General features: G+C 34.1%; 1 protein-coding gene and 1 long non-coding RNA gene across 6 annotated transcripts in view; one reads left to right on the forward strand and one right to left on the reverse strand.

Moving 5' to 3' along the window:
- DCC (DCC netrin 1 receptor) overlaps positions 1-26,664 on the forward strand; it is a 1,195,251-nt gene that overhangs the window by 1,086,697 nt on the left and 81,890 nt on the right. For all 5 annotated transcript variants that reach the window (XM_034943737.3, XM_003827228.5, XM_034943736.3 and 2 more), the window contains 2 exons: positions 8,482-8,547; positions 23,485-23,647. In XM_034943737.3, the coding sequence (XP_034799628.2) occupies positions 8,482-8,547; positions 23,485-23,647 (229 nt within the window). The remainder of the gene's footprint in view (positions 1-8,481; positions 8,548-23,484; positions 23,648-26,664) is intronic.
- LOC129394583 (uncharacterized) overlaps positions 1-26,664 on the reverse strand; it is a 71,218-nt gene that overhangs the window by 39,213 nt on the left and 5,341 nt on the right. The window lies entirely within an intron of this gene.

Raw genomic sequence — 26,664 nt, forward strand, 5'->3', positions numbered from 1 at the left:
AAGAATGAGAAAGAGTAGAATTCATAGTAGTAACCAATGTGCTTCTAAAAACAGAAATATATATATTATATATTAATATATGATATATAATATGTATTATATTTCTTTTTATATATAATATATAAATATATATACATATATGATATAATATATAATATAATATAATATATAATATCATAATATATATAATATATAATATAATTATATATAATAATAATTATATATAATTATAATTATATATAATAATACTATATTATCTATAATATAATAAATTATATGTAATATAATAAATTATATATAATATAATATAATAATACATAATATATAATAATATATTGTATATAATAAAATATAACATATATAGTATATAATGTACTATAACAATATATTGTATATAATATAATATAACAATATATTGCATATAATATAACAATATATTGTATATAATATAATATAACAATATACTGTATAAAATATATAATGTATATAATATATAATATATAATATATATGATATTATATATACTATATAATATATTATATTATATACGATATCATATATAATATATTATATATCATATATATATATGATATCATATATAATATATTATATATTGTATATAATATATATCATATATCATATATAATATATAATATATCATATATAATATATATTATATATCATATATAATATATATGATATCATATAGAATATATAGTATTATATATTGTATATAATATATAGTATTATATATTGTATATAATATAGAGTATTATATATTGTATATAATATAGAGTATTATATATTGTATATAATATAGAGTATTATATGTTGTATATAATATAGAGTATTATATGTTGTATATAATATAGAGTATTATATGTTGTATATAATATAGAGTATTATATGTTGTATATAATATAGAGTATTATATGTTGTATATAATATAGAGTATTATATGTTGTATATAATATAGAGTATTATATATAATATATATTATATTATATGTAATATATAAGATATATTATATTATATACAATATACAACATATAATATTATATATTATATGTAATATATAAGATATATTATATTATATACAATATATAATATAATATATCTTATATATTACATATAATATATAATATATATAAAATATATATATTATGTATATATAAAATATAAAATATATAATAAAATACATATTATATATAATATATGATATATATTATATAATATATAATATATATTTTATATATTATGTTATATATTTCTATTGTATATTTTATATATTTTATATATTTTTATATATATTATATATATAAAATATAATATATATTTTTTATATAATTCATATATATTTTTTATTTTTATATATTTTTATATATAATTCATATATATTTTTATATTTTTTTATATATTTATATATAATTATGTAATATATTTTTTATATATAATATGTATTTTATATATTATATATTTTATATATAAATTATATTATATGTTATATATATTTTATATATATAATATAATATATTATATGTAATATATATTACAGTATATATTATATATTATATATATTATATTATATATCATATATTATATATTATATATTTTATATATATTATATATTATATATTTCATATATAATAAATTATATATTATATATTTCATATATAATAAATTATATATTATATATTTCATATATTTTATATGTATAATAAATTATGTATTATATATTGTATATATTTTATATACAATAAATTATAAATTACATATTATATATTTTATATACAATAAATTATATATGATACATAATATATTATATATAATATATTATATATCTTATATATTATCTTATATATAATATATTATATATCATAGATTATATATTTTATATATAATAAATTATATATTATATATTATATATAATATATTATATATTTTATATATAATAAATTATATATTATAGATTATATATATTATATTATATATATTTTATATATAATAAATTATATATTATAGATTACATATATTGTATATATAACAAATTATATTTTATATATTATATATTTTATATATAATAAATTAAATATTATATATTTTATATATAATAAATTAAATATTATATATTATATATATTTATATATAATAAATTATATTTTATATATTATATATATTTTATATATAATAAATTATATTTTATGTATTATATATTTTACATATAATATATTATACATATTTTATATATATAATATATTATATATTTTATATAGTATATATTTTATATATATTATAGTATATATTTTATATAATATATATTTTATATATATAATATATTATATATATTTTATGTATAATATATTATATATTTTTTATATAATATATATATTTTATACATAATATGTTATATATATTTTATACATATTATATATATCGGTTGGCCTGGCGAAGTATACTGCGTTTACTTGTTGGCCTGGCAAAGTGTACTGCCTTTACTTTGGTGCTTGCAAAAAATAATGCAATATTTGTAAACGTTTTTCCTACTTTAGAAGATTTCACAGACAACTTTTTTCACCTATCATTTGCCAGACTCTGCAAGAAACCACATGCATGCCTCAGACAGTCAAGACCTATTATCAGGCTAAGATGTAAACCAAGAGCAGAAATTAGGATAAGAAATTAATTTGTTTAAATTTGTCTAGGATACCCACAGTTTCTATTTTGTATCCTGATTTTTTTTAATAACTGTATGCTCACTCAATTTCATTTTATTCATGTGTGAAATTATTATCTTAGTTTTGAATTTGATTTCTAAGGATTTTTAAAAAATGAATTTACTTCTCAGGAAGAGTCTAACCTCTTCATATTTTATGGCCTAAATACAGAAGTTGGGATTGCAAAAATACTACTACTTATGATTAAAAGAAATATGGGTAATGGCATATTTGGTTTTCTTGCACTTTGGCTCAGAGTAGTTTACCAAATGCATTCCTATCCTGCAGATTATTGCCCTTAGACTTTCCACAGGTGGAAAATAAAACCAAAGGTTTTGAAGAAGGGAAAGCAGCAAGAATTTGTAGAGCACCAGGGCTCAATATGTGACAGGCATAGCAGTAACAATGTATTTTCTTTCAGTCAGTGAACTTTCTTTCATGTTGATTTGAAAACAATGTATTGAACCTTAGGAAAAGGTTAAGAGAGCTCATTAGTTCTTTTCTATTAAAATATTTGAAATATCCTACGTATTGGTTATGATTTTGCTTTCTGGTTTTTGATGCCCGATGCCTTTGTTTAAAATCAGCATTGTTATCAACTGCCTGGTAAACCGATCTTTTAGAAACACATTTCAGCCTCTGACAAATCACCTACTTTAAATTCGGTCTGTGTGTTGGATGGACAGTAAAATTATATTCAGGTAATATTAATGGATATTCTTTATCTGCTGGTATACAAGACAGAAAATCAATGCAATTTCTATCATCATTAGAATTATTTTCAGAGAACAAATTTTAAGATCAAGAAGATATCTCAGTGCTCAGCACCCTTGGAAAGATATACATTGAACATTTGTTAGATGGCCAGTCTGTCCATTTAATTTAGATTATGGACAATATGTTTTTCTCTAGGGATTGATTGTATGAACGTCGTCCTGGATGACCCTCTCTTATGCCCATTCAGGGAAGATGGATTAAACAAACAATTAGAACTACCACATCCACTTTTCTCCATGTCTTCTGCAGATTAATTTTCCATTCTCTCTTCTCTGAACTTATAAACAATCACACAGAAAAACTAGACTCTAGGACTGAAATCCCAATTGAATTAATCTTTGTTCAGTGCTGAAAATTTTTTATCGTGGAAAAGATTCTCAATCTGCCCATGTGTGCTGCAAATAAGGATTTAATATAAACAATAATGTTATTTCATTTTATACATACACCACAATAAAAACATGCAAATAATTCAGGTGACATGTAAGGATAAGAACATAAATAATAAATTGCATAATAGTAATAACTTAAGATTTGTACTTATTATTAAAACATTACAAAGCATCCTAACTAGCATTAGTTACTCATAGGACATTGAGAACACATTTTTGCACATCACTTCAGTTAGCACAAAGGAATATAACAATGAACAGACTTCCTAAAGGAAGTCATATTACTTCTGCCATTTTTTTCTTCAAATCAGAGAACAGGTAGCAGGGAGATCAAGAAGACTTTTGTCCAAGGAAGCATATGGTATGTGCCAAAAAGGGATAAAAAGAAGATTCCTTATGAGGCCCATCTTTTAAATAAAATGTGAAAGGCAACCCCTTAAACGACTTTATAACATTTTAAAAATTCAAAGAAAGGAGAGGTATATGAAATTTCTGATTAGGACCTGCCTAAGCATTACCTAAATAAAATATATTTAAATATATAAAAGCTATTTTGAATAACTCAAAACAGCTACAAACTCCCTCTATTTTAACTCAGCCAATGCCCATTTAGTATTTATTTAATTTTTGTTTCTGAAGCTACCATTTCCTGGTTCCAAAATCTAAGGTAAAAATAGAAAATCATTTGCTTTTATTATCAAAACTTTGGCAGAAGTTTTTTTTTTTATGAAATTAGCTGCATAAAATCCCTAAGTTGTTAAGTGAAAATAAATTCATTACTCTTTAATATCTCATTCCCTCCCCATCCTCAATTTGTGTTATTGAGAAAATATGGGTACATAGTAATCCAATACAGAATTCTTCTTTATATCCTGTAGAATTATATTCATATAGTACACCTTGGTTTTTTTTGTTGTTTTTTTTTTTTGTTTTTTGTTTGTTTGTTTGTTTGTTTTTACTGAGCCAGAGTCTTGCTTTATCGCCCAGGCTGGAGTGCAGTGTCGCAATCTCGGCTCACTGCAACCTCTACCTCCCGGGTTCAAGCAATTTTGCCTCCACCTCCAGAGTAGCTGGGACTACAGGCATGCGCCACTGGGCTCGGCTAATTTTCGTATTTTTAGTAGAGACGAGGTTTTGCCATGTTGCCCAGGCTGTCTTGATCTCTTGACCTCAAGTGATCCACCCTCCTCGGCCTCCCAAAGTTCTGGGATTACAGGCATGAGCTACCGCACCTGGCCTTCATATAGTACACTTTGATCACTATTCATATAAAATTGTATTATTCATATAAAAAGGAAAAAATAAACTACTCATTTCTAAAATGCTTTAAGCCATGTTGAACTTTATTTGAGGGAAGAAAACTGAAATTTATTACATGATTTCCCCCCAATTTATATTTGAATTTCCATAAATCCATTTAATTATTTAGAATTTTAATTTGTAAAAGTGTTAAAAATGTAGTATGATATGCAAAAAAGTAATTCAAGATTTTAAAATAAATATAACTATGAAATATATAAAGTTATGTGACTGAAAATAAAATATTTTTATTTGCATGCAGTTCTTTTAATAATACTTTTGATAAGAATACTTTAATAATAATTAAAAAGCATTTTTAATTAAACCTAGTAGTAAGTTTATAGTAATAAATGAATTAAGTTATTCTTAAATCTTTAATGTCAGAAGATATTAAGAACCATCTGCAGTTGGTTAATATTAACCATAAATAGGCCTGCATAGGATCTGATTACAATGAACCAACTCTCCCTGTCATGGCAGGATCCATATCTAATATATCTTTTTATACTACTCCTTCCCTGAGGATCTAGGACTATGCGTTGCATATAGTAAGCATTTAATAAATTTTTGAAAGAATTATTACCAGTTTTATGCTTCATTAATAAAATGACCTCTGGGATAGGGAAGTATTTTGTATCTTTGCATTAGCTGACTTTCACTCCAGCTGTTTTCTAAATTCTAATTACTCCTCTCTTTCTCGAAATCAGTGCTTATGAAATTAACCAAGGTATCTAAACACATCCAATATTTGTTCTACAGCAACAAGCTCTTAAAAATGCTGTGATATGCCAAGAAGTAACACCCATAAACCCATATCCTTTCCTTTTTAGCCTTTATTGTCTCTTCATTTGACAACTTTGTTATGCTCTCCTTAAAGCAATGGGATAATCTTTTATTATTATTATTATTATTATGTATTGGCCACATAAAGGGAGACTTCCTGAAATTTAAAAGACATATTTCAGAGAATGGAAACTTAACATCACTCAAAATTAAAATTAAAATTAAAATATTATGCCTCTCTCTTTAGATCAAGAGATCTTAGGCTCATCAATATCCCAGAAATGGGTTTTGTGGTTTTTTGACTGAAGTGGTGCAAGAAATCTGAATCACTATAAATCTAAACTTGCTCGTTGATGACATCAACTTTTTAAAAAGTGCTTTCTGTTGGACTTGTTGAGAATTACATGATTTCCTTTTGTGATATTAATCTAATTATAAGGGACAAAAAGTTAACCCACATCAATCTACTAGATTCTGTGAGTAGAATGTCCAAGCTTTAAGCTACTCCTTGTTATTTAGAAACATTTCTAGAGTTCCTTTATCTCACCCAGCGCTTTGACCTATACAGCATATGATTTCTTCTACCTATTGAAATTCACAATGTAATCAATAGCCTCGCTAAATCTAAGGGGTGCTGTACCCATAGAGCTATATGTGTATGTAATATATGAATATGCTTATTGGCTTCTTTTTGCATCCTGCCACAAATTACAGGGAGAGTTGGAAACTTCATTAAAAAGACATTTGCCAGGCTGCTGGAGGAAAAGGAAAATCCTCCATAGGCTACCTAGCTAATTTCCAGCCGATACAGGATTATTCCCAACAGGAAACATGTATTGCTTTACTGGCCTAAGTGATGGGGTTGTTAACATCTCTTTTGGCTGACTGCTTTGCAATCTAGCTGCTTTCAGTTGCTAGAAAAGTCATCTTAATATTTATGTAGAGCTTCCACCTCACATCAGCCAACATTGATCTCACGGTGTCTCGTGGGCAAAGCTTATCCGCTGCTCATTGAAACCCCAAATGCATCACAGTCATATAAACAAGGTATTTGTAAAAGGGTTAGACTTGTCCACATTTTTGTCAGCCCACTAAAATTTTCACAATTTCAGCTCATTTTGATTGTTCCTCTCACCACCACCTTCCCCTTGCACACACACATAAGAGCCTGCATCCTATTTCCTACTTCCTCACATACTCACAGTCATTGTCCCAGCAGATATTAAACATGCTGTTTTATGCTGAAGATATAATATAAGGTGACTGAATTAATTTATCTTATTGCTTGCTAGAAATTTGACATCCTAACTTCAGCTCTGACTTGATATCAAAAGAATTTTTTAAATTGTGAATATAGAGTCAGTTAACAGGATTCTAAGTTGTTTCTTGAAAGCTGTTTTGCAAATAAAATGATAAAATCTTGGGAAAGCTTTAGTAAGGGTAGTGTTTGTTATGCAAAATAAAGTCACAAAACCAGGACTTGAAAGTTATAGAGATGAAGAAAACTGAAATCTCTAAATGTGAGAAAACAACCTATGTTACTGTATCTGAGTGTCCTGGTTGGCTTTCTCTATGTCATCCACCGATTGGAACTGCTTTCAGAAATAACTGTTTTAAGCAAATAAAATAGAAAATTACCTATACTCTGGTCTTTGTTTGCACACAGATTCACCTCTCAAATGTTTTACATAAGTAGTCTACCTAGATATTCTAGAACTCAAAATCTAATCAAATAATTTCAGTTCTATGAATGCACCAGTAGAGAAAAAGATTATCTGTGGTGAAACACCATTAATTAAATTTTGGATGATAGTATAATTATTTCTGGTGAATTCCTGGCTTATTTCTCTTAAATACTGCTTTCACATCTGTTACACACCTAATGGAAGGCAGAATTTCCAATAATGCTATACTGAAGGAGCTTTCTTCCCTTTATGGTGTATTTGTAGGAAATATTCAGACCATATGGTTTGTGACATAACCCCCACTCTTACTTCCAATGTGGAATTTCATTTCCAGGTACTGTATTTGACACCTAACAAAGAGAATACCCAAAGCCCAGTTATAAGATGAAATGTGCTGGCCCCTTGTAGGATAACAATAATTTTCCATAAAGTCTTGTCAGATGGGTGACAGTATCTGCAGGACCTAGGAGCCAGGACCTGAGTTATTTCTGTTTTAAAAAATTCAGGAGAATAGCATTTAGACTAACACTGCTGCTGCACCTTTAATAAAAGACTTTAATAAGAATATTGGGAGAAATAAAAAGAATGGAGGATGGCATATCAGTGAAACATTGAATTTAGTTTAAGAGAGTTTACTTTTGCGACTTGTTTTTCTCACACATGGAAAATAACATTTTCTTATAGGTGTAAGGGTATGAGAGTTGTCAGGCTTTCTTGGGGGTGATCAAAGTAATCTGTTCTGTTATTGTGTGTGTTAAAATGTTTATTCTTTTTGTCTGTTCATTTTGTTTCATTTGTACTAACATTGTGACATGCTCTCCTAATGAACAGGTCGTCATGGAGATGGAGGTTATTGGCCAGTTGATACTAATTTGATTGATAGAAGCACCCTAAATGGTAAGTATATAAATTAGGTAATATTGAATTAGTTATATTAATTAAATGGTTAATTCAGGAGTGTCTGGGGCAAATTTTCTATCAACTACAAATGCCAGGAACCTTGGATTTAGTGTCTTAGTGGGATAATAGAAACATGAAGTTATTAAAAAACAAAAACAAAAAAAACAAAAAACTTCTAGCACATTCTGCCAGGAGATGATGCCAATAAGAGTTGACAGGTATGTAAAAAAGGAGTCAGTTAGAGAAGCCCAGCATGGAGCACTTTGTAAATGACACAAAGCTGTTAAATACCAAGATTTTTAAATGTTACAGTACATTTAAGATGTTTGCAAGAATCTAATTTTATTTGAGAGAGGTGATATCTAAGGTTGGTTAAATTGAAACCCACCCAGTTTCATATATTAAAGTTACTTGGATTTTTGCCTGCAGGGTACATTTAATTCTTCAAAATCCTCTAGCATCTTAGGGCTAAATTTTCTTTGTGTTGAGCATGCCCAAATATCTGCTGGCTTTAAGGATGACCAGATGGAGGTACTATCTAGAGCTACATAGAAGGACAAGGTTGGTGTGGGGGCTGCATTCCAGGATCTTATCCTTAGTTTTGCTGAAACAAACTTTAAAAGGATGGATTAATACTGGCCAAATTTTCAGGGGACTAATGTATATATGAGGCCATGTTATAAGTTTCTTTTTCATTATTGCTGTTGTTTGGTTTGACTTACTAAAAAGACCTTCAGATATTCAAAATGTGAAGATGAACACTTGTATACCCATCAGCAAGGTTAAGATATGAAATATACAGCATGGAATTGAAATATCTTGTATGTCTGTGTTTTCTCACATGCTTCTTAACACTGTTCCTCACTCTGATATAAGTGCTCTAATTTGATGTTTACTACGTATGTATACGTATCCCTAAACATTATATTGTTTTACAGTTTTACAAATTTATAGAAATGATATTGTATCCTGCTACAACTTGCTTTCTTTTTTAACGTAGTTTTGAAGATGTATCCATGTGTTTACAAATAGCTCTCACTCATTTATCTTGGCTGCTGTACAGTATTCTATTTTATGAAACAACAAAATTAACCATTTTTGCAGGTTTTCTTAAGAAACTTGATTACTGAACTGATAAATTTCCATTTGTTTGATCTCCTTTTAAAAAATCCAGAAAGGAAGTCAAAATTCCAATCTAAAAATAGTTTGCTGTATGTGAAATAGAATAGTGGTGTGAATTAAGTGATTATTTCTTATCATAGGCTGTGATAATCTAATGCAGCAATTTTCCCAAGAGGATATATATACACAGAGTACACCAAATGCTTGCATCAGAGACTTAGGGTTATCTCTCCTCTGGCCAATGGTAGACTTAGAAATATTTTTTCACCTCTTGACTTATTTTTGAATTGCCTGGCAATACCTTCCTCTGCTATTAATGCCTTTTTCCTAACCAGCAACACGTAGAATATCTTATGTTTAAACTTTGAGTCCATTTCTGCTGCTATTAAAAAATACCCCAGATTTGGAGTAACTTATAAACAACAGAAATTTATTGCTCACAGTTTTGGATGCTAGGAAGTCCAAGATCAAGGTGCCAGCAGACTGGGAGTCTGCTGAGGGCTCATTCTCTGCTTCACAGTTGATGCCTTCCAGCTGTGTTCTCCCATGGTGTTTGGAAAGGGTGAGCAAGCTCCCTCAGGCTTTTTCTAAAATAAGGGCACTAATCCCGTTTATGAGGCCACCACTCTCATGACCTAATTATCTCCCAAAGCGTCTACCTCTTAATGCCTCCCTAACAGGGATTAGGTTTCAACATAAGAATTTTGGAAGGACACAAGCATTCAGACCATAGCAAGCTTCCCAGGATGCTCTTTCCAGGCTACTCACAACTTCCTATTGTCTCTTAGACTCCTCATTTTCCTTCATTTAAACAACATGACTGTCCCTGGTAGGTATTTGACTTTCAGACACTTGTTTTAACTAACACCTTGCTCTGGCAGTCCCTAACATACCCAACAGGTAGTTTACGAAGCACACAGGGCTGGGCGTGGTGGCTCATGCCTCTAATCCCAGCACTTTGGGAGGCCGAGGCGGGCAGATCACGAGGTCAGGAAATCGAGACCATCCTGGCTAACATGGTGAAACCCTGTCTCTACTAAAAACACAAAAAATTAGCCAGGAGTGGTGGCACGCACCTGTAGTCCCAGGTACTCAGGAGGCTGAGGCAACAGGAGAATCACTTGAACCCCGGAGGCGGAGGTTGCAGTGAGCCGAGATCACACCACTACACTACAGCCTGGGCAACAGAGCAAGGCTCCATCTCAAAAAAAAAAAAAAAAAAAAAGCTCACAGAAGGAAGGTGAGAGGAGGGACTTGTTGAGACAGAAAACAGACCCCAGGCCATGCTCCATAAAATGGGCATAGGTAACAATAATTCCCTCCTCCCAACTTTGCAATTTCATTAGCTCACTCTCGTGCTCCAAATTTTACCTTAAATTTCAACAATATGCCAAAAACATTATATGTATTCAAGCAGTCAGTCAAGAAATGCGACTAAGCCCTCAGCGAGTGCAGGGTACTTGCAATGAGCTATGGGCGCAAACTGAAGGACAGACCACTGCAGGACCAATACACCAGGAGGGTTAATTGCCTGGGTGGACAAAGCAGAAATATACACCCCAGGAAGATGAGAGAGGATGAGAAAATCCCTAGAGATATATAGCAGGGTAAAAAAAGGAAGTTGCTGAAATTGTTTGGGAGAAACACAATTGTTGTATTTTATACCCTGAGATACAGAGCTTCTGACTTTGGAGTTCATGCAGGAAATTAGCATTGTCCCCTTTAGAATCATCCAACAGAGCCAATTTTAAGAAGCTATTTCTACAAGGATTTTCACATTGAAATTCATTCCCAGTCAAGGGAATACTATCTATACTGGTACGGGACAGTACTTTTTGAAGAGACATACTGCCAGAAAATTAAAGAGGGATTTGGTATGGATGAATGAGAGTGAGAAATTAACCTGTGGGTTTCAACCACTACTGAGCAGTGGTTATGAGGCTTAAAGCTTGGGCAAATGTAAGCCACAGACACAAAACTATGTACTCTCTTAAACTGCATGTCCAAAAGGACTCCAGTATGGGGAAGAATTGCCAGATATTGCAATTAAAAATATAAAGAGGCCAAGTAACATTTAAATTATTTCTGTGAGTAATAGATAAAGAAAAATTATAAAAGGGATTGCCATCTCAATTTACATATGCATCCCAAGGTATACATGAATAGGCAACTAGAAATAATTCTAACCTAATTGGGCCTCCTGTATTTTTAATTGTGAAATCTGGAAATCCCAATTTCAGATCGAATTCAAAAGTCTGTTGTTGACTATTTGAAGTTGCTATTCAAATTAAAATAAATTTTTGGTTGAAAAGAAATCCCAGCCCACATTTGACATGAACATATAAGTCAACAATCACTTTCCTTTTCAAAGGTGTCAGATGATAGATGAAGAGAAAGAGAAATGCACATCATTGGGTTCATTTTTGTTTTACCATTTAAGATTCCTAGTGAGAAAACTGACCAAAATTAAATTTGACCTGGTAGACATTATCTCACAGGAGAAAGTCGTGAAGATTAAATAGACCGATGCCATTCAGTAGCTTTGAAGCAGTTTAGATGCATTATTGACATTAATTCTTCCCAATTTTCTGCATCACTTAATGTTTTAGGGATTTCATGCTAAATGAATGAGATGAATAACGTATCTGAAATATTTCTAGATTCCCTACTGGAATAACAAATTATTTCAGGCTGTCTGGCTGATTAAGGTGAACTGATAACTTCAGAGAGCCAGGGATGGTAGAGGCCAAACTTTATCTGCTTCCTATTCTATTTTGCTAGCAAATAAATGATGATAAATATATAATATAACTTTAGCCTTGGCTATTACAAGCAAATCAGCAAAGGCATCTGAAAACCTCAGATTTCTAATTAAATTTTTGCTAATGTCTTAAGCTTTAAAAGGGGGGTATGTTTTCCAAGTAGATGTGCAAGTGAGGCCCCTGAGTAATAAAACTCCAATTGTACTTCACCCTTATAAAGTGGGCTACATCAAAATATTTAATGTCTGAGTTTTTAAACCTTGTATACAATAAAATTTCATACGTCTCCCCTTAGAGTGACAGAATTATAGAGGTTTCCTAGCTCCCTCTACACTTGCTGGATTCATTCTTCAAAGCATTGTAATAGAATAATGGCTTACTGTCAGGATACTCAAGCCAGTTGCAAATAAATTTAGACCTTGCTAATCATTTACTTTCTCTTACAGCGTGCCACTCTTAAAAATGTACTCTTGGAATTCAAATAAAGAAAAACCAAACTATAGTTCATGTTTACTCCTGTAGTTGGAAGCCCTTAATTAAATGGTAGAACTGAAAGAGGCTTCCTAAATTATTTTCTGATGGCAGGTAGAATCAAAGCTAATATGTGGTGATGTAGTAGTATTTTTCTTTTATGATGCATTCAATTTTAGATTATGGTCCACATTCTTAATGCAGAAAAATTCTTCAATATCTGAAAATGTGTTTTGTAGTTTATATTTGTATAAATGACGGAACTATGAAAATTGCTTCAACATAATCCTCCCTTTCTGATTAGAGAAGATAAAATGGCAGTTTCCTTTTTTCTATAGCTCTACCTATAATTTGTAAAATCAGTGTAACAAGTTTGATTAAAAGATCTATAAGCCTCATAATAGTATTTTATTGACCTCAACCTTTAAAGACAAAGTTAAACTTGACGAGTTTTGAAACTTTGGCACATCAATGTTAATAAATAGATCAACATTATTAATTTTTAAATACTCAGAATCATATTAAGTGCTCTATAAAATTTGTCAGAAAAGAAGCGGTTTGCTCTCTATTTTTGCAAACCTGCTTTTTTTTTTTTAGAATTCAATAACATTTTAACCAATGTAAATAAAGTATACATAAAACTCTTTCCACACTTCTATAAAATGATCATTCCAAGGTTGGTAACTATTAGAAGACACCCAATGCTATACTCAGCAGAAATCTTAATGCAAAAGAAAAGATACGGAAACAAAATTTTACAGCTTTTTTTCCAGATGAAAAGAAAAGATAACTAGAGTAATCTGAGGTCCTAGGTTCTAGTTCAGTGATTACAAGAGACTGCTCACCTATCATCCACCCATTATCTTTATCCCAAAGGATTTTTAAAAGTCCTAGTCTAAACCCAGATTCTAGGCCTGACTTTGTAGAGCTTAGACCTGTGTGACAAATCAAGTCACTTAAACTCTGGATCTCAATTTTCATCTGGACCTAGAAACTGTTAAGCTAGAGCAGCACTTCTGAACCTCACCAGCATTAATGTAAGATTGGATTTTTCTTTGTTGTGGGCACATGTCCTGTTCAGGATGTTTAGCAGCATCTCTGGCCTTTACCCACTGGATGCCAGTAATATCTCCTCTCCTCCATGTTGTAGCAATCCAAAATGTCTGTAGACATTGCCAAATTTCCCCCTTGGCAGGGAGGGAATCTTCCCAGTTGGAAACCACTGAGCTAGATTAGCATACCCTGTAGGTTGCTCCAGGGTACGTGGGTCCTCTTGAGAAGCTCTGAGAAAATAAATAAATAAAGTGTCCCATTGTCAAATAAGCATCAGGAAAGTGGTATGGCACCTCACTGCCCTTTTGCCAGGCCTTTATCTTCTGTTTGAAAAGTAGAGGTTTTAACCTTGGCAGTGCTTCTCTGCTCAGTCTTAACCTCTTGATTTTGGTGATCTCATCCTTTCCATGGATCGGAATTCCATCCATGTGCCAACTCCCAAATGTATATCATTAATGCAGAGAGAGATCAATGTTCTGGCTGTTTCTTTAATAATTATCATGAGATCTCCACCCTGATGTATTCAAGACTAAACTTTTGCTCTTCCCTCTTTGAGCCTTCCCTTTCACCCTTTCCCTCATCTCAAGACATGAGGACTACTACTTAGGCTTGAACCTGAGTCTCTCATTCTTTCCTCCCCCATATCCAACTGGTGTTGTGCTCATTTACTTTCAAACTGTATTGTGTAACTGGCCACTTTGCCTGATTGTAATTGCCACTGTCTCAGGTCAAGCTATCATCATCTCTCATTTGGAGAACTTCAATAACCTCTTAGCTGATCTCCGTGCTTCCACCACTGACCCCTCTCCACACAGCAGCCAGAGTGGTCTTCTTAAAACAAATCACGTCTGTTTCTGGCTTGCTGAAACCCGTTAGAGGTCTGTGATTGCATTTAAGATAACTGAATGTAATCTACAGACTCAGTAAAACTGGGTCCTGTTTCTCTGTGTAGCCTCCTCTTATGCCATTATCCCTTTTGCTGGCTGTGTTCCAGGCACATGGGCTGCTCTCAGTTCTGTTTAAAGGAATAGGAGCTGATGCTTAGCAATAACTCATGCTTCAGCCTGTTGCTTTCATAATAAGTCCTTTCATGAGCCCCCACCAACAGCCATACGTTCTCATTGTTATACCTCTCTACATGAACCTTTCTACTTTTCTTTTTAGCACTAGTTATAATTGTAATTTTATACAGGCATCCCTCCTTTTATTGTGCTTCACATTATTGTGCTTCACAGATACTGCAGTTTTTCCAAATTGAAAGCTTGTGCTAACCCTGCATTGTGCAAGACTATTGGCAACATTTTTCTAACAGCTTGTGCTCACTTCATGTCTCTGTGACATTTTGGTAATTTCTAATATTTCAAACTTTTAAATTATTATTATATCTGCTACGATGGTCTGTGATCAGTGATCTTTGACATTACTATTGTAATTGCTTTGGGGCACCACAAACTGCACCCATATAAGATGGTGATCTTAACCAATAAATTGTTGTGTGTTCCAGCTGCCCCACCAACCAGCCTGTCTCTCTCCCCCTTTTGGGGCTTCTCTATTCTCTGAGCACAACACTGTTGAAATTAGGCAAATTAATAACCCTACAAGGCTTCTAAGTGTCCAGGTGGAAGGAAGAGTCACATGTCTCTCACTTTAAAATTCAAAAGCTGGAAATGATTAGGCTTAGTGATGAAGACATGTCAAAAGTCAAGATAGGCTGAGAGCTAGACCTCTTATGCCAAACCAAGATGTGAATACAAAGGAAAAGTTCTTGAAGGAAATTCAAAGTGCTATTCCAGTGAACCCATGAATGATAAGAAAGCAAAACAGCCTTATTGCTGACATGAAGAAAGTTTTTGTGGTCTGGATAAAAGATAAAACCAGCGACAACATTCCCTTCAGTCAAAGCTTTATCCAGAGCAAGGCCCTAAGTCTCTTCAATTCTGTGAAGATTTATGGAGGTGAGAAGCTGCAGAAGAAGAATTGGAAGCTGGCAGAAGTTGATTCATGTGGTTTAAGAACAGAAGCCGTCTCTATAACAGAAAAGTGCAAAGTGCAACAGCAAGTATTGATATAGAAGCTGCAGGAAGTTATCCAGAAGATCTAGCTAAGATAATTGATGAAGGTGGCTGCACTAAACAAGAGATTTTCAACACAGACAAAAGAACCGTATATTGGAGCAGATGCCATTTAGGACTTTCATAGCTAGAGACAGGTCAATAGCTGGCTTCAAAGTTTCAAAGGACAGGCTGACTCTCTCATCAGGGTATAGTGCAGCTGGATTTTAAGTTGAAACCAATGCTTATTTACTATTCTGAAAATCCTAGGGCCCTTAAGAATTATGCTAAATCTACTCTGCCTGTACCCTATAAATGGTGCAACAAAGTCTGGTTAACTACACACCTGTTTACAGCATGGTTTACTAAACATTTTAAGCCCACTGTTGAGACCTATTGCTTAGAAAAAAAGATTCATTTCAAAATATTACTGCACGTTGACAATGCTCATAGTCACCCAAGAGCTCTGATGGAAATGTACAAGAGATTAATGCTGTTTTCATGCCTGCTAACACAACATCCATTCTGCAGCCCATGGATCAATGAGTCATGCTTTCAAGTCTTATTATTTAAGAAAGATATTTCATAGATATGTCTTCCAGCTGCCATAAAGTGTGATTTCCTCTGATGGATCTGGGCAAAGTAAATTGAAAACGTTTTGGAAAGGATTCACCACTCTAGATGCCGTTAAGAACATTTGTGATTCATGGGAAAAAGTCAAAATATTAACACTAACAGAAGTTTGGAATAGATTCCAGTAAGGAGTAGATTCCAATCCTTACAGATGATTTTGAGAGGCTCACGACTTCAGTGGAGGAAGTAAGTGTGATCGAAATCCCAGTAACTGCGATCGAAATACAAGAGAGCCAGAATGATAAGAGGAGCCTTGAAGAAGTGACTGAACTGCTGCAATCTCATGATAAAATTTTAACAGATGAGGAGTTGTTTCCTATGGAGGAGCAAAGAAAGTGATTCATTGAGATGAAATCTACTGCTAGTGAAGATGTTGTGAATATTTTTGAAGTGACAATGCAAGATTTATAATATTACGTAAACTTAGTTGATAAAGCAGTGGTAGGGTTTGAGAAAATTGACTCCAATTATAAAAGAATTTCTCCTACGGGAAAATGCTATCAAATACATCCTATGCTACAGAGAAATATTTCTTGAAAGGAATGATCAATTGATGCAGCAAACTTTATTGTTTTCTTATTTTAAGAGATTGCCACAGGCTGGGCATGGTGGCTTATGCCTATAATCCCAGCATTTTGGGAGGCCAAGTTGGGCAGACCATTTGAGATCAGGAGTTCAAGACCAGCCTGTCCAACATGGTGAAACACCATCTATACTGAAAATACAAAAAGGAACCTGAGGCAAGAGAATCTCTTGAACCCAGGATGCGGAGATTGCAATGAGCTGAGATCACACCACTGCACTTCAGCCTGAGCAACAGAGCGAGAGTCTGTCTCAAGAAAAGAAAAAGAAAAAAGAGAGATTGCCACAGCCACCCCACCCTTCAACAATTCCCAACCTCATCACTCAGCAGCCATCAACATAAAGGCAAGAGCCTCCATCAGCAAAAGGTCTGTGACTCGCTGAAGGTTCAGATGATCCTTAGCATTTTTTAGAAATGAAGTATTTTTAAATTAAGGTGTGCCATTTTTAGATGTAATGCTATTGCACACTTAATAGACTACAGTATAGTGTAAACTTTTATATGCACTGGAAGACCAAAAAATTAGTTCAACTTGCATTATTCCAGTGTGTGGAACCAAAACCACAGTATGATACTTGCTTTATTCCAGTGCGTGGAACCAAACCCACAGTATTTCTGCAGTATGCCTATATTTATTTCCCTCATGATTTGTTGAACATCTACCTTTTTTTAGTAAATTGCAAGTTCCGTGAAGTCCATAATCATGCTTCTTTTGGTTACAACATTGTATCTCCAACATCTAACTGGATCTTCAATACGTATTTATGGAATAATTGAATCTGTTTTCTACCACCCCTGCCCCACCCCTCCTGGCAACTAACAATTCACATCAGCATATTAAAAATCCAAATTTTTTTTAAAATAAATATGTTCTGAAACTTAGTTGTCCAAGGAACTGTACCCCCATAACGCTGATAAATATCTTATTTTAGGGAACAATAGGCTAAATTATCTGTGAGTTGTCTTCCAGCTGATTGATTACAGCATCTTATTTCAGGGGGAAATACTTTGAAACGATCAAGGCCGTATGAACTTTAGTTCAAATTCAAATGCTTCTAAAATTATTAAGACATATATAGAGCTCAAAGTGTTCTAATAATTATAAAGCCATTATCAGGGTAAACTGCAATTGTAGGAGTGAAGTTCAATCCCCGACTATACACTTTCATTGGACCTCTTTCCTTCCTCGGAAGTGAACTTGTCATTCTTACATTCACATTGTTTGCCTATTGATATTGTGTAGCTATTGGGGCACAGCCATTACAGCCATTGTGCCAAGGGGACCAGGTCCTCAAAGTAGGAGCCAGGGCTCTTAGAGTCAATATCTAGCTTTCTTTTCAATGATAATTAAGTACTCAGAGTTCTGGTCTATCAATGAGCTTGCTGCAGAGTGTTTATGAGAGCAAAATATGATAAGAAATATAAAACATTTTTGACAGTCTATAAAATCTTTATAAAAACAAGTTACTTCAATGAACCAATTTTTAAATATTTAATAAGTCTTTATTAAATATATGTATTTGCTTTATTAAATTTAGAAGGAAAAGGCTGAAACATTTTATCATGTTCAAACATCATGGAAATAAAAAATAAATGGAATGCCCATGAGATTGTAAAAAATGTGACACCCTTCTTACTAATTTTAATGGAACACATCTAGGTCTTGATTACCCAGACACTGGACACCCACACTATCATGCTAACAGCAGAGACAGATACGTTATGATACAAGTTTTTTTTCCTTTAAACCGGGAACATTACATAGGATATAATACATTGGGTGGACCTGGTGGTTCATGCCTGTAATCCCAGCACTTTGGGAGGCCGAGGTAGGAGGGTTGCTTGAGGCCAGGAGTTTGAGACCAGCCTGGTCAACATAGGAAGACCCTGTCTCTACAAAAAAAAAAAAAAAAAAAACACACACACACACTTAAAAATTTTCCAGGGATGGTGGCATGCACCTCTGTAGTCCTAGCTACTAGGGAAACTGAGATGGGAGAATTGCTTGAGCCTAAGAGTTCAAGGCTACAGTGAGCTATGATTGTGCCACTGCACTCCAGCAGTAGTCACAGAGAGAGACCCTGTTTCTAAAAAAGAAAAAAAACACATTGAGCCACATCATAATGTCTAACGAGTGCCAACTTTGTGCCAGGGCTTGTGGTCACTGTGGTGCAACTATTATCTCATGAAATCATCACAGTGCCCGGTAGGATATTTGCAAGTCTTTGAATGACTTTATACAGCTTCCCCACTGAAGCCGGAAAGGGGGCAATGTCACTTGCCCCTTCTGGAGCCAGCCTGTCTCCCAGATCTCCTAACTACACTAATCTAGGTTTGAGAGCTCTAAAATTTGTTTCTAATTTGTAGCAGTCTTTTGATGTATTAAGATATAGATCCTCATTACTTGCAGAATCTGAATTTGTGAATTTACCTGCATGCTAAAATTTCTTTGTAACCCCCAAATCAATATTCACAGTGCTTTCATGGCCATTCACGGATGTGTGCAGAGCTGCAAAAATTTTGGGTTGCCCAATGCTCATGTCACCACCTAAGACAGAAAAAAAGGTACTCTCTGTCTTCTCGTTTCAGCCCCCATACTATAAGAAAGTGCCCCTTTTGTGGTATGTTTCTGCCAATTTTTCCATTTTTTTCTTTTTGTTGGTGACTTCACTGTTTAAAATGGTCCCCAAATGTAGTGCTGAAGTGCTTTCTAGGTTCCTAAACACAATAAGGGTGTGGTGTGACTGACAGAGAAAATATGTTCTCTCTACAAATTTTGAAAAGCTTTGCTCAGGCATTAGTTATAGTGCTACTGGATGTTTCAGTATTAATGAATCAACATTATATATTAAATAAGATGTCTTTAAACAGAAACACACAAAAAACAAAGTGTATATTAATTGGTTGATAAAACAGTGTGATCAGAGGCTCACAGGAAGCTAACCTTGTGTTTCCTCTAGAGGTAATCATTCAGTATTCACTAATTAGCATTTGTGGCAACTTTATAGAACACAACTCCTGCAAATAACAAGAATTGACTGCCACTAAAGACACCATTGCACTTGACTTTTTTAATTGCCTGCTTGATGTCAGGTAATCTGATTATTCAGCCTTTGATTTCAGATTGAGTGATTAATGAAAGACCTTGAATACCAAATTTTAAACTGATGGGAACTTTTATGAGGAAGTCATAAAGGCCTGCAGTCAAATATTTGTAATGGGAGTCCTCATGAACCCCGACTCTCCCAGGCAAATGACATCAATATAATGTCACTGGTGCTCAGCAGAATTCAGAGTTATTTTTTTGACTTGGAATATGATGTCTTCCAGGGTGAAAAGAAAGAAATAGAAGTAGAAATTTGAGTAATTTCAGTTTACCATGCTTTTAAAAATGTTGACAAGGTGTACTGTTATGTATGATTCAAGCTAAGTTTGTCAGAAACAGTGAATTGTTAAATTTAAGTCATGCTTATAAAAATCTATGAGATCCCTAACTATCTTCCTTGTAAGTTCTCACATAAAAGGTTAATTTATTCCAATCTATTAACTTATTAAATACAAAAAGGGCATATTAAGATACTACTGTAAAATAACTTTTTAAATAATAAGTAGAACTGTGAGAAAAGGGAGTTTTGACCTTTCATTTCTTGCTTCATTCTTTTATGGTAAGTGTAAAAATTACTTCAAGGAAATCCTATTTCTTTCATTTGTAATCATAATTTTTTAACAGAAAGTGCTGTTATTTAAAAACTTTTGATGAGTTTTTTCCTCCAAGAGTCAACTTATAGTAGAAGTACTTCTGTTTCCAATAATAATGAATGAGCTATAATTTATTGAAGTTTTGATGAATTTTTTTTTTTTTTTTTTTTACAAAAGCAATGATTCTTAGGCAACTTGTCAAAAGACATCATTTCAATTTTGAGGCAAGTACTGGGTTATTATATTAAATTGTGAGAATAGGTTAATTTAGCTATCACAAGGAGTATTTGTATTAGTACATTCTTACACTGCTAATAAAGACATAGCTGAGACTGGGTGATTTATAAAGGAAAGAGGTTTAATTGACTCACAGTTCAGCGTGGCTTGGGATGCTTCAGGAAACATACAATCATGGTGGAAGTGGAAGCAAACACACCTTCCTCACATGGAGAAGGACAGCAAGGAGAAATGCTGAGCAAAAGGGGGGAAAGGACCTTATAAAATCATCAGATCTTGTTGTGAGAACTCACTATCACAAGACCAGCATGCGGGTAAACACCCCCATGATTAAATTAGCTCCCACTGGGTCCCTTCTGGGACACATGGGGATTATGGGAACTACAATTCAAGATGAGATTTAGGTGGGGATGCAGCCAAATCACATCAGTATTATTCCTAAAAATGTGGTGGCTCACACCTGCAATCCCAGCACTTTGGGAGACTGAGGCTGGCAGATCACCTGAAGTAAGGTGTTCAAGACCAGCCTGGTCAACATGGCAAAACCCATCTCTACTAAAAATACAAAAATTAGTGTGGTGGCACATGCCTGTAATCCCAGATACTTGGGAGGCTGAGGCAAGAGAATCGCTTGAACCCAGAAGGCAGAGGTTGTCGTGAGCCGAGATCATGCCAGTGCACTGCAGCATGGGTGATAGAGCCAGACTCTGTCTCAAAAAAAAAAATCCTTTACAGTCTGGAAGTCCACACCATAAGTCCCAAATGCTATTGTAGATATTATAAATTTAGGCAACATTTTATTATTGCATTAGTCATGTAATTTTATTATAAGCACTTCCTCTGTATCAGGTGCTGAGATGGTTGTTTTACATGTATTTTATCTAATTCTGTCAGTAACTGCACACAATAAGTATTACATTCTTTATACAGATGGAGGCACTGAGGTACAGAAGGTCTAAATATTTTGCTCAAGATGTATAGAAAATTAATATAGGTTATTAAAGAAAAATAATCAAATTTAGGTATAGGAAAACATGCAAATTCCTTGCTTTTTGATACTTTCTAAATTATTTGTAAATAATATAACCTAATGTTTAATTTTTAAGAAATGTATAACTTGTAATGACAAACATGACTGACATAGAACAGAGTATTTCTAATTGATTTATCATTGACTGAGGGCTTAAGAAAGCTATGTCAAGGGTCATTAGTCATTCTTATTTAGCAAGTAACTCATCACAGATGTCTTATTATTCTGTTATTTTCCACCTACATATTTTCTGCCACGAGGTACTGATGCAATTCAGGAAAACATTTGTGTTAGGACTTTGTGGCACTCTTTTGAACCCGGTGGCTGCTTTTAGGTGGGATTCATACACCTTTGACAGGTTGAAAATTAAATTGCTTTATAGACGGCATCTTCAAAGGAATGGTGGTAAATTGTGAGTGATTGGTATCAAGCAGTTTGTCTTTTACAGCATCAAATAGTGTTTCCTCATAAACCATAGCCTCTCTCGTTCTTGTCACTCAGGAATTCTTATGGTACAAAGTAGCATCTCTTCTCCTCTCCCTACCTTCCACTCAGTAGGAAAGCTTAATCTTGTTTTTATTGCGATATATCTTATGCGCCATAAACTCACCCTTTGAAAATGTACAATTCAGCGGTGTTCAGTGTATTCATAAGCTTGGGCCGCCATCACTGCTATTTAGTTCCAGAACATTGTCATCATTCCAAAAGTATACCCTGTATCTGTTAGCTATCCCTCCCCATTCACCCCTCTTTCCATCCACTGGAAAACACCAATCTACTTTCTGTCTCTCTAGATTTGCCTATTCTGGATATTTCATATAAATAGAATCATATAATATATGTCCTTTTGTGTCTGGCTTCTTTCACTTAGCACAGTGTTTCCATAGTTTCATTTCTTTTTATGCCTGGGTAATATTCCATCATAGGGGGATATATATATACACACATACACACATACATATGCATACATACATACACACACACACACACCACACATTTGTTTATTCATTTATCAGTCCATAGACATTTAGCTTGTTTCCACTTTTGGCTATTCTGAACAGTGCTACTATGAACATTTCTCTATAAGGTTTTTTGTGCAGGCATAGGTTTTCATTTATATTGTGTAAATAGGTGTTTCCTCTCATTTTTTCATTGCTTCCCTCAAACTCCCATCACCACCCCTAAGTTCAGAAAAGCCCAGAACATTAGGAACTTTGTATATCCCAAGAGAGCTTGGTAAAACTTCTGCCACATCTTCCTAAACCTGAACTCCATTTTCCTGTCTTTTCCCAGAGCCGCCAATTGGACAAATGCACCCCCCGCATGGCAGTGTCACTCCTCAGAAGAACAGCAACCTGCTTGTGATCATTGTGGTCACCGTTGGTGTCATCACAGTGCTGGTAGTGGTCATCGTGGCTGTGATTTGCACCCGACGCTCTTCAGCCCAGCAGAGAAAGTAGGTAACAGCTGGTTCCCAAGAGGAAAGAAGACATTGTCTTTTGGGGTTATATTTTTGATGGTCCTCTTTCTGCGTTCTTTCATAATTCACCCCATGTCCTTACTTCCTAACCCTGGCAAAACCCTGCGTTTTGTCTATTCCAGGCCTATCATTAAGTGAGTGAGGGCTAGACTTGCAGATAAGATAACTAACAAAATCCATCTGGGACCCACTTATATTTCTGTTTGCTTTTACTTCTCTGACCACTTCTCATTTTCAAGTGAGTGCAGGTGTTCCTTAGGTAACACCTAGAGAGTAGACTCCACCATGCCCCTGTTTCTGGCCTTCCCTGAAATCATGTACACAAGATTTGAGGAATGTGTTTCTCTGTGTGCACCTATTTACCACTTTTTACAAGGAGCCCTGTAGGCAGTTAATCAATGCTTATTGGAGAGATGACTAAATATAGAATGCCAGACTCTGTACAGTTACAACCCTGTTGATGCTTAGTTTGGAGGCAGTAGTTAAGAAAGAAGAGAGAGTTCTGAGATTCAAAATGGTTTATTTTCTGTGGTTAATTGTCAGAAATTAAAAGTGTTGAGGGCTTTAAGAATATTTTCATATTATGCAGCTTTAGGTTCTAGCACATGCAGAGAATGATACATCAAAGTACAAAGTTTAAAATGGAAAAGTGATTTTTATTCAGCCTATATCCTTGCAGCAACACCCTGTAACTGGCCAGTTAGTCTGTGTCAGCCAGTGCTGGGAGTCAGCAATAATCTCGCAGCCATTCTCTGCCTCTTTGACTTTCTAGTCCTTTTAAAATTCAGCCTGATGTGTCTTTTTCAGCTACACTCTCTCACTGAGTTGACTATCTTAGGCTCTTCCATGAGTTTTTGGTTTTGGTTTTAGGTTTTTCCATTGGCCTCAGGGATGACATTACCTCTGAAAGCCTGAGGTATGGGTTCATAGGTGGCTGGTTTGACAACTGTGTCCTTTACACTTTGCTAGACAAGATTCTCCAGCAAATAATGTTCCCCCTTCTGTTGCTAATAGCTCGCTCTCGCTCTCTCTCTCTCTCTCCATCTCTCTCTCTCTCTCTCTGTCTTTCTTTAAGTCCTGTAACTCTATTTGTAGATCTCTAGTTTACCTTCCAGCACTCTGAAGTGACGTGTTTAGAAAGAGAACAGGGGAAGATATACATACTGAAGAAAAGTAACATGGGGTGTAGATGCAGGCTTTGTATTTAATTTATTTCTATGGCAGGACAAATTTTCTAACCAGCTGCATTTATGAGATTTGACTAGTTTGAAGCTGGTGATAGCTGGTGTGCTGCTCCATTGTGCCTAAGCAAGAAACCTGCTAGAGTGAGCTTAGCTGGGCCAGCCTCATGTGTGAGCATTCTGGGAAGTCATAATCACTCACAGAGCTTCCACAGTGCAGGGCTGTTAATAAGGCTCTGGAGGGGAAAGTAACTAATTGAGTAAGGCATTGAACAATCTCTTGGTGCTGTGTTATCAGGAAAGGGGTTGTGAAATCACGGAACAGTGGAACATCAAGGCAGCAGGTCTCTGAAGCAGAGTTAAGAGGGACTCACGTAAAAGAAGGTGGGGAGGAGGTATCAAAATGACACCTGGCCTACCATATAACTGCTTTCAAGACACTGAAGCATTCACTAAACTAGCCAAATGTAACTAAACTATCTGTAGTGGGTTTGTTTTTGATTTGGGTTCCCCCCCGCCCCGTGTCATTTCTGTGAGAAGAATGTTCGAGCATTAGATTGATCTGATGAACTGGATTCCTGGATATATTTTGTTTCTCCACAGAGAGAACACCAGTCTTCTCAATGTGCAAAAGTGGGATTTGGTGCCATGTTGAGAAAATCTCCAGTCATCTTAAATCCTACCCTAAGCACTTTGGCAAAAGCTTCAGGGCTTTATTTGGAAAGGGGAGACTCTGAGCCCTGGGTATGACTTGTTTTTAAAAATAGGGACCTAATTAAAGAATAAGTGGTTCTATTAATGACTGAAAATCCAAGAACAGTTAGTTGTAGAGTCACTTTGGTTTTTCCTCACTGCACTCTCAAAGTCTTTTAATAGTTACTTGTGTTCACACTTTGTTTCATATCTTTCTTCAGTAGCAGACCCGTTGGCATTCATTTTTCATCCCTTTGTGTGCATATTTTCATAGAGAAAAAGAAAATGTTTCCTTCAAGTTATTTCTGAACTATAGTTTAGTGGGGTTTGTTTGTTTGTTTGTTTGTTTGTTTTTTGAGATGGAGTCTCACTCTATTGCCCAGGCTGGAGTGCAGTGGTGCAATCTCAGCTCACTGCAACCTCCGCCTCCCATTTTCATGCCATTCTCCTGCCTCAGCCTCCCGAGTAGCTGGGACTACAGGTGCCCGCCACCACGCCCAGCTAATTTTTTGAATTTTTAGTAGAGACAGGGTTTCGCCGTGTTAGCCACGATGGTCTCGATCTCCTGACTTCATGATCCGCCCGCCTCAGCCTCCCAAAGTGCTGGGATTACAGGTGTGAGCCACCGCGCCTGGCCCCTTATAGTTTAGTTTTTTGTTATTTGTTCCATTGAGGACCGCTACTCCTCTGCATCACAATTTAGCCCTTCAGAACAAACTGGATAATGCAGGTGAAAGCAAAATCAATTCCAATCTGAAACAGAAATAAGATCCCCTCCAAAGCTCTTAGAAAATTGGACTTTAATGTAATTAATAAGTTGAAGTAGAAAACGCATTCACGAGCTTCTTGAATATCTCTTTTGGGGTTCTAGAGAATATAAATTTTTCTTTATGTTTTTTTGGGGGGACTTGAATTACATCCAAGTGAATTGAAAAAGTTCTATGGACTCTCAGTAATATCTTATTCAGGTAAGTGTCTATGCATTTAATAAACCTAACCTTTTTATAAAATCATACATATATTCAACAATTAGGCTATCCAGTTGATTCAGACTAGTGGGTAAGATTTCATTTTTATTATATAAAATAGCTAATGAAAGTTAGTACCCAAGTTCTAGTT

Source organism: Pan paniscus, chromosome 17, assembly GCF_029289425.2.
Source record: "Pan paniscus chromosome 17, NHGRI_mPanPan1-v2.0_pri, whole genome shotgun sequence".
Classification (NCBI taxonomy): Eukaryota; Metazoa; Chordata; class Mammalia; order Primates; family Hominidae; genus Pan; species Pan paniscus.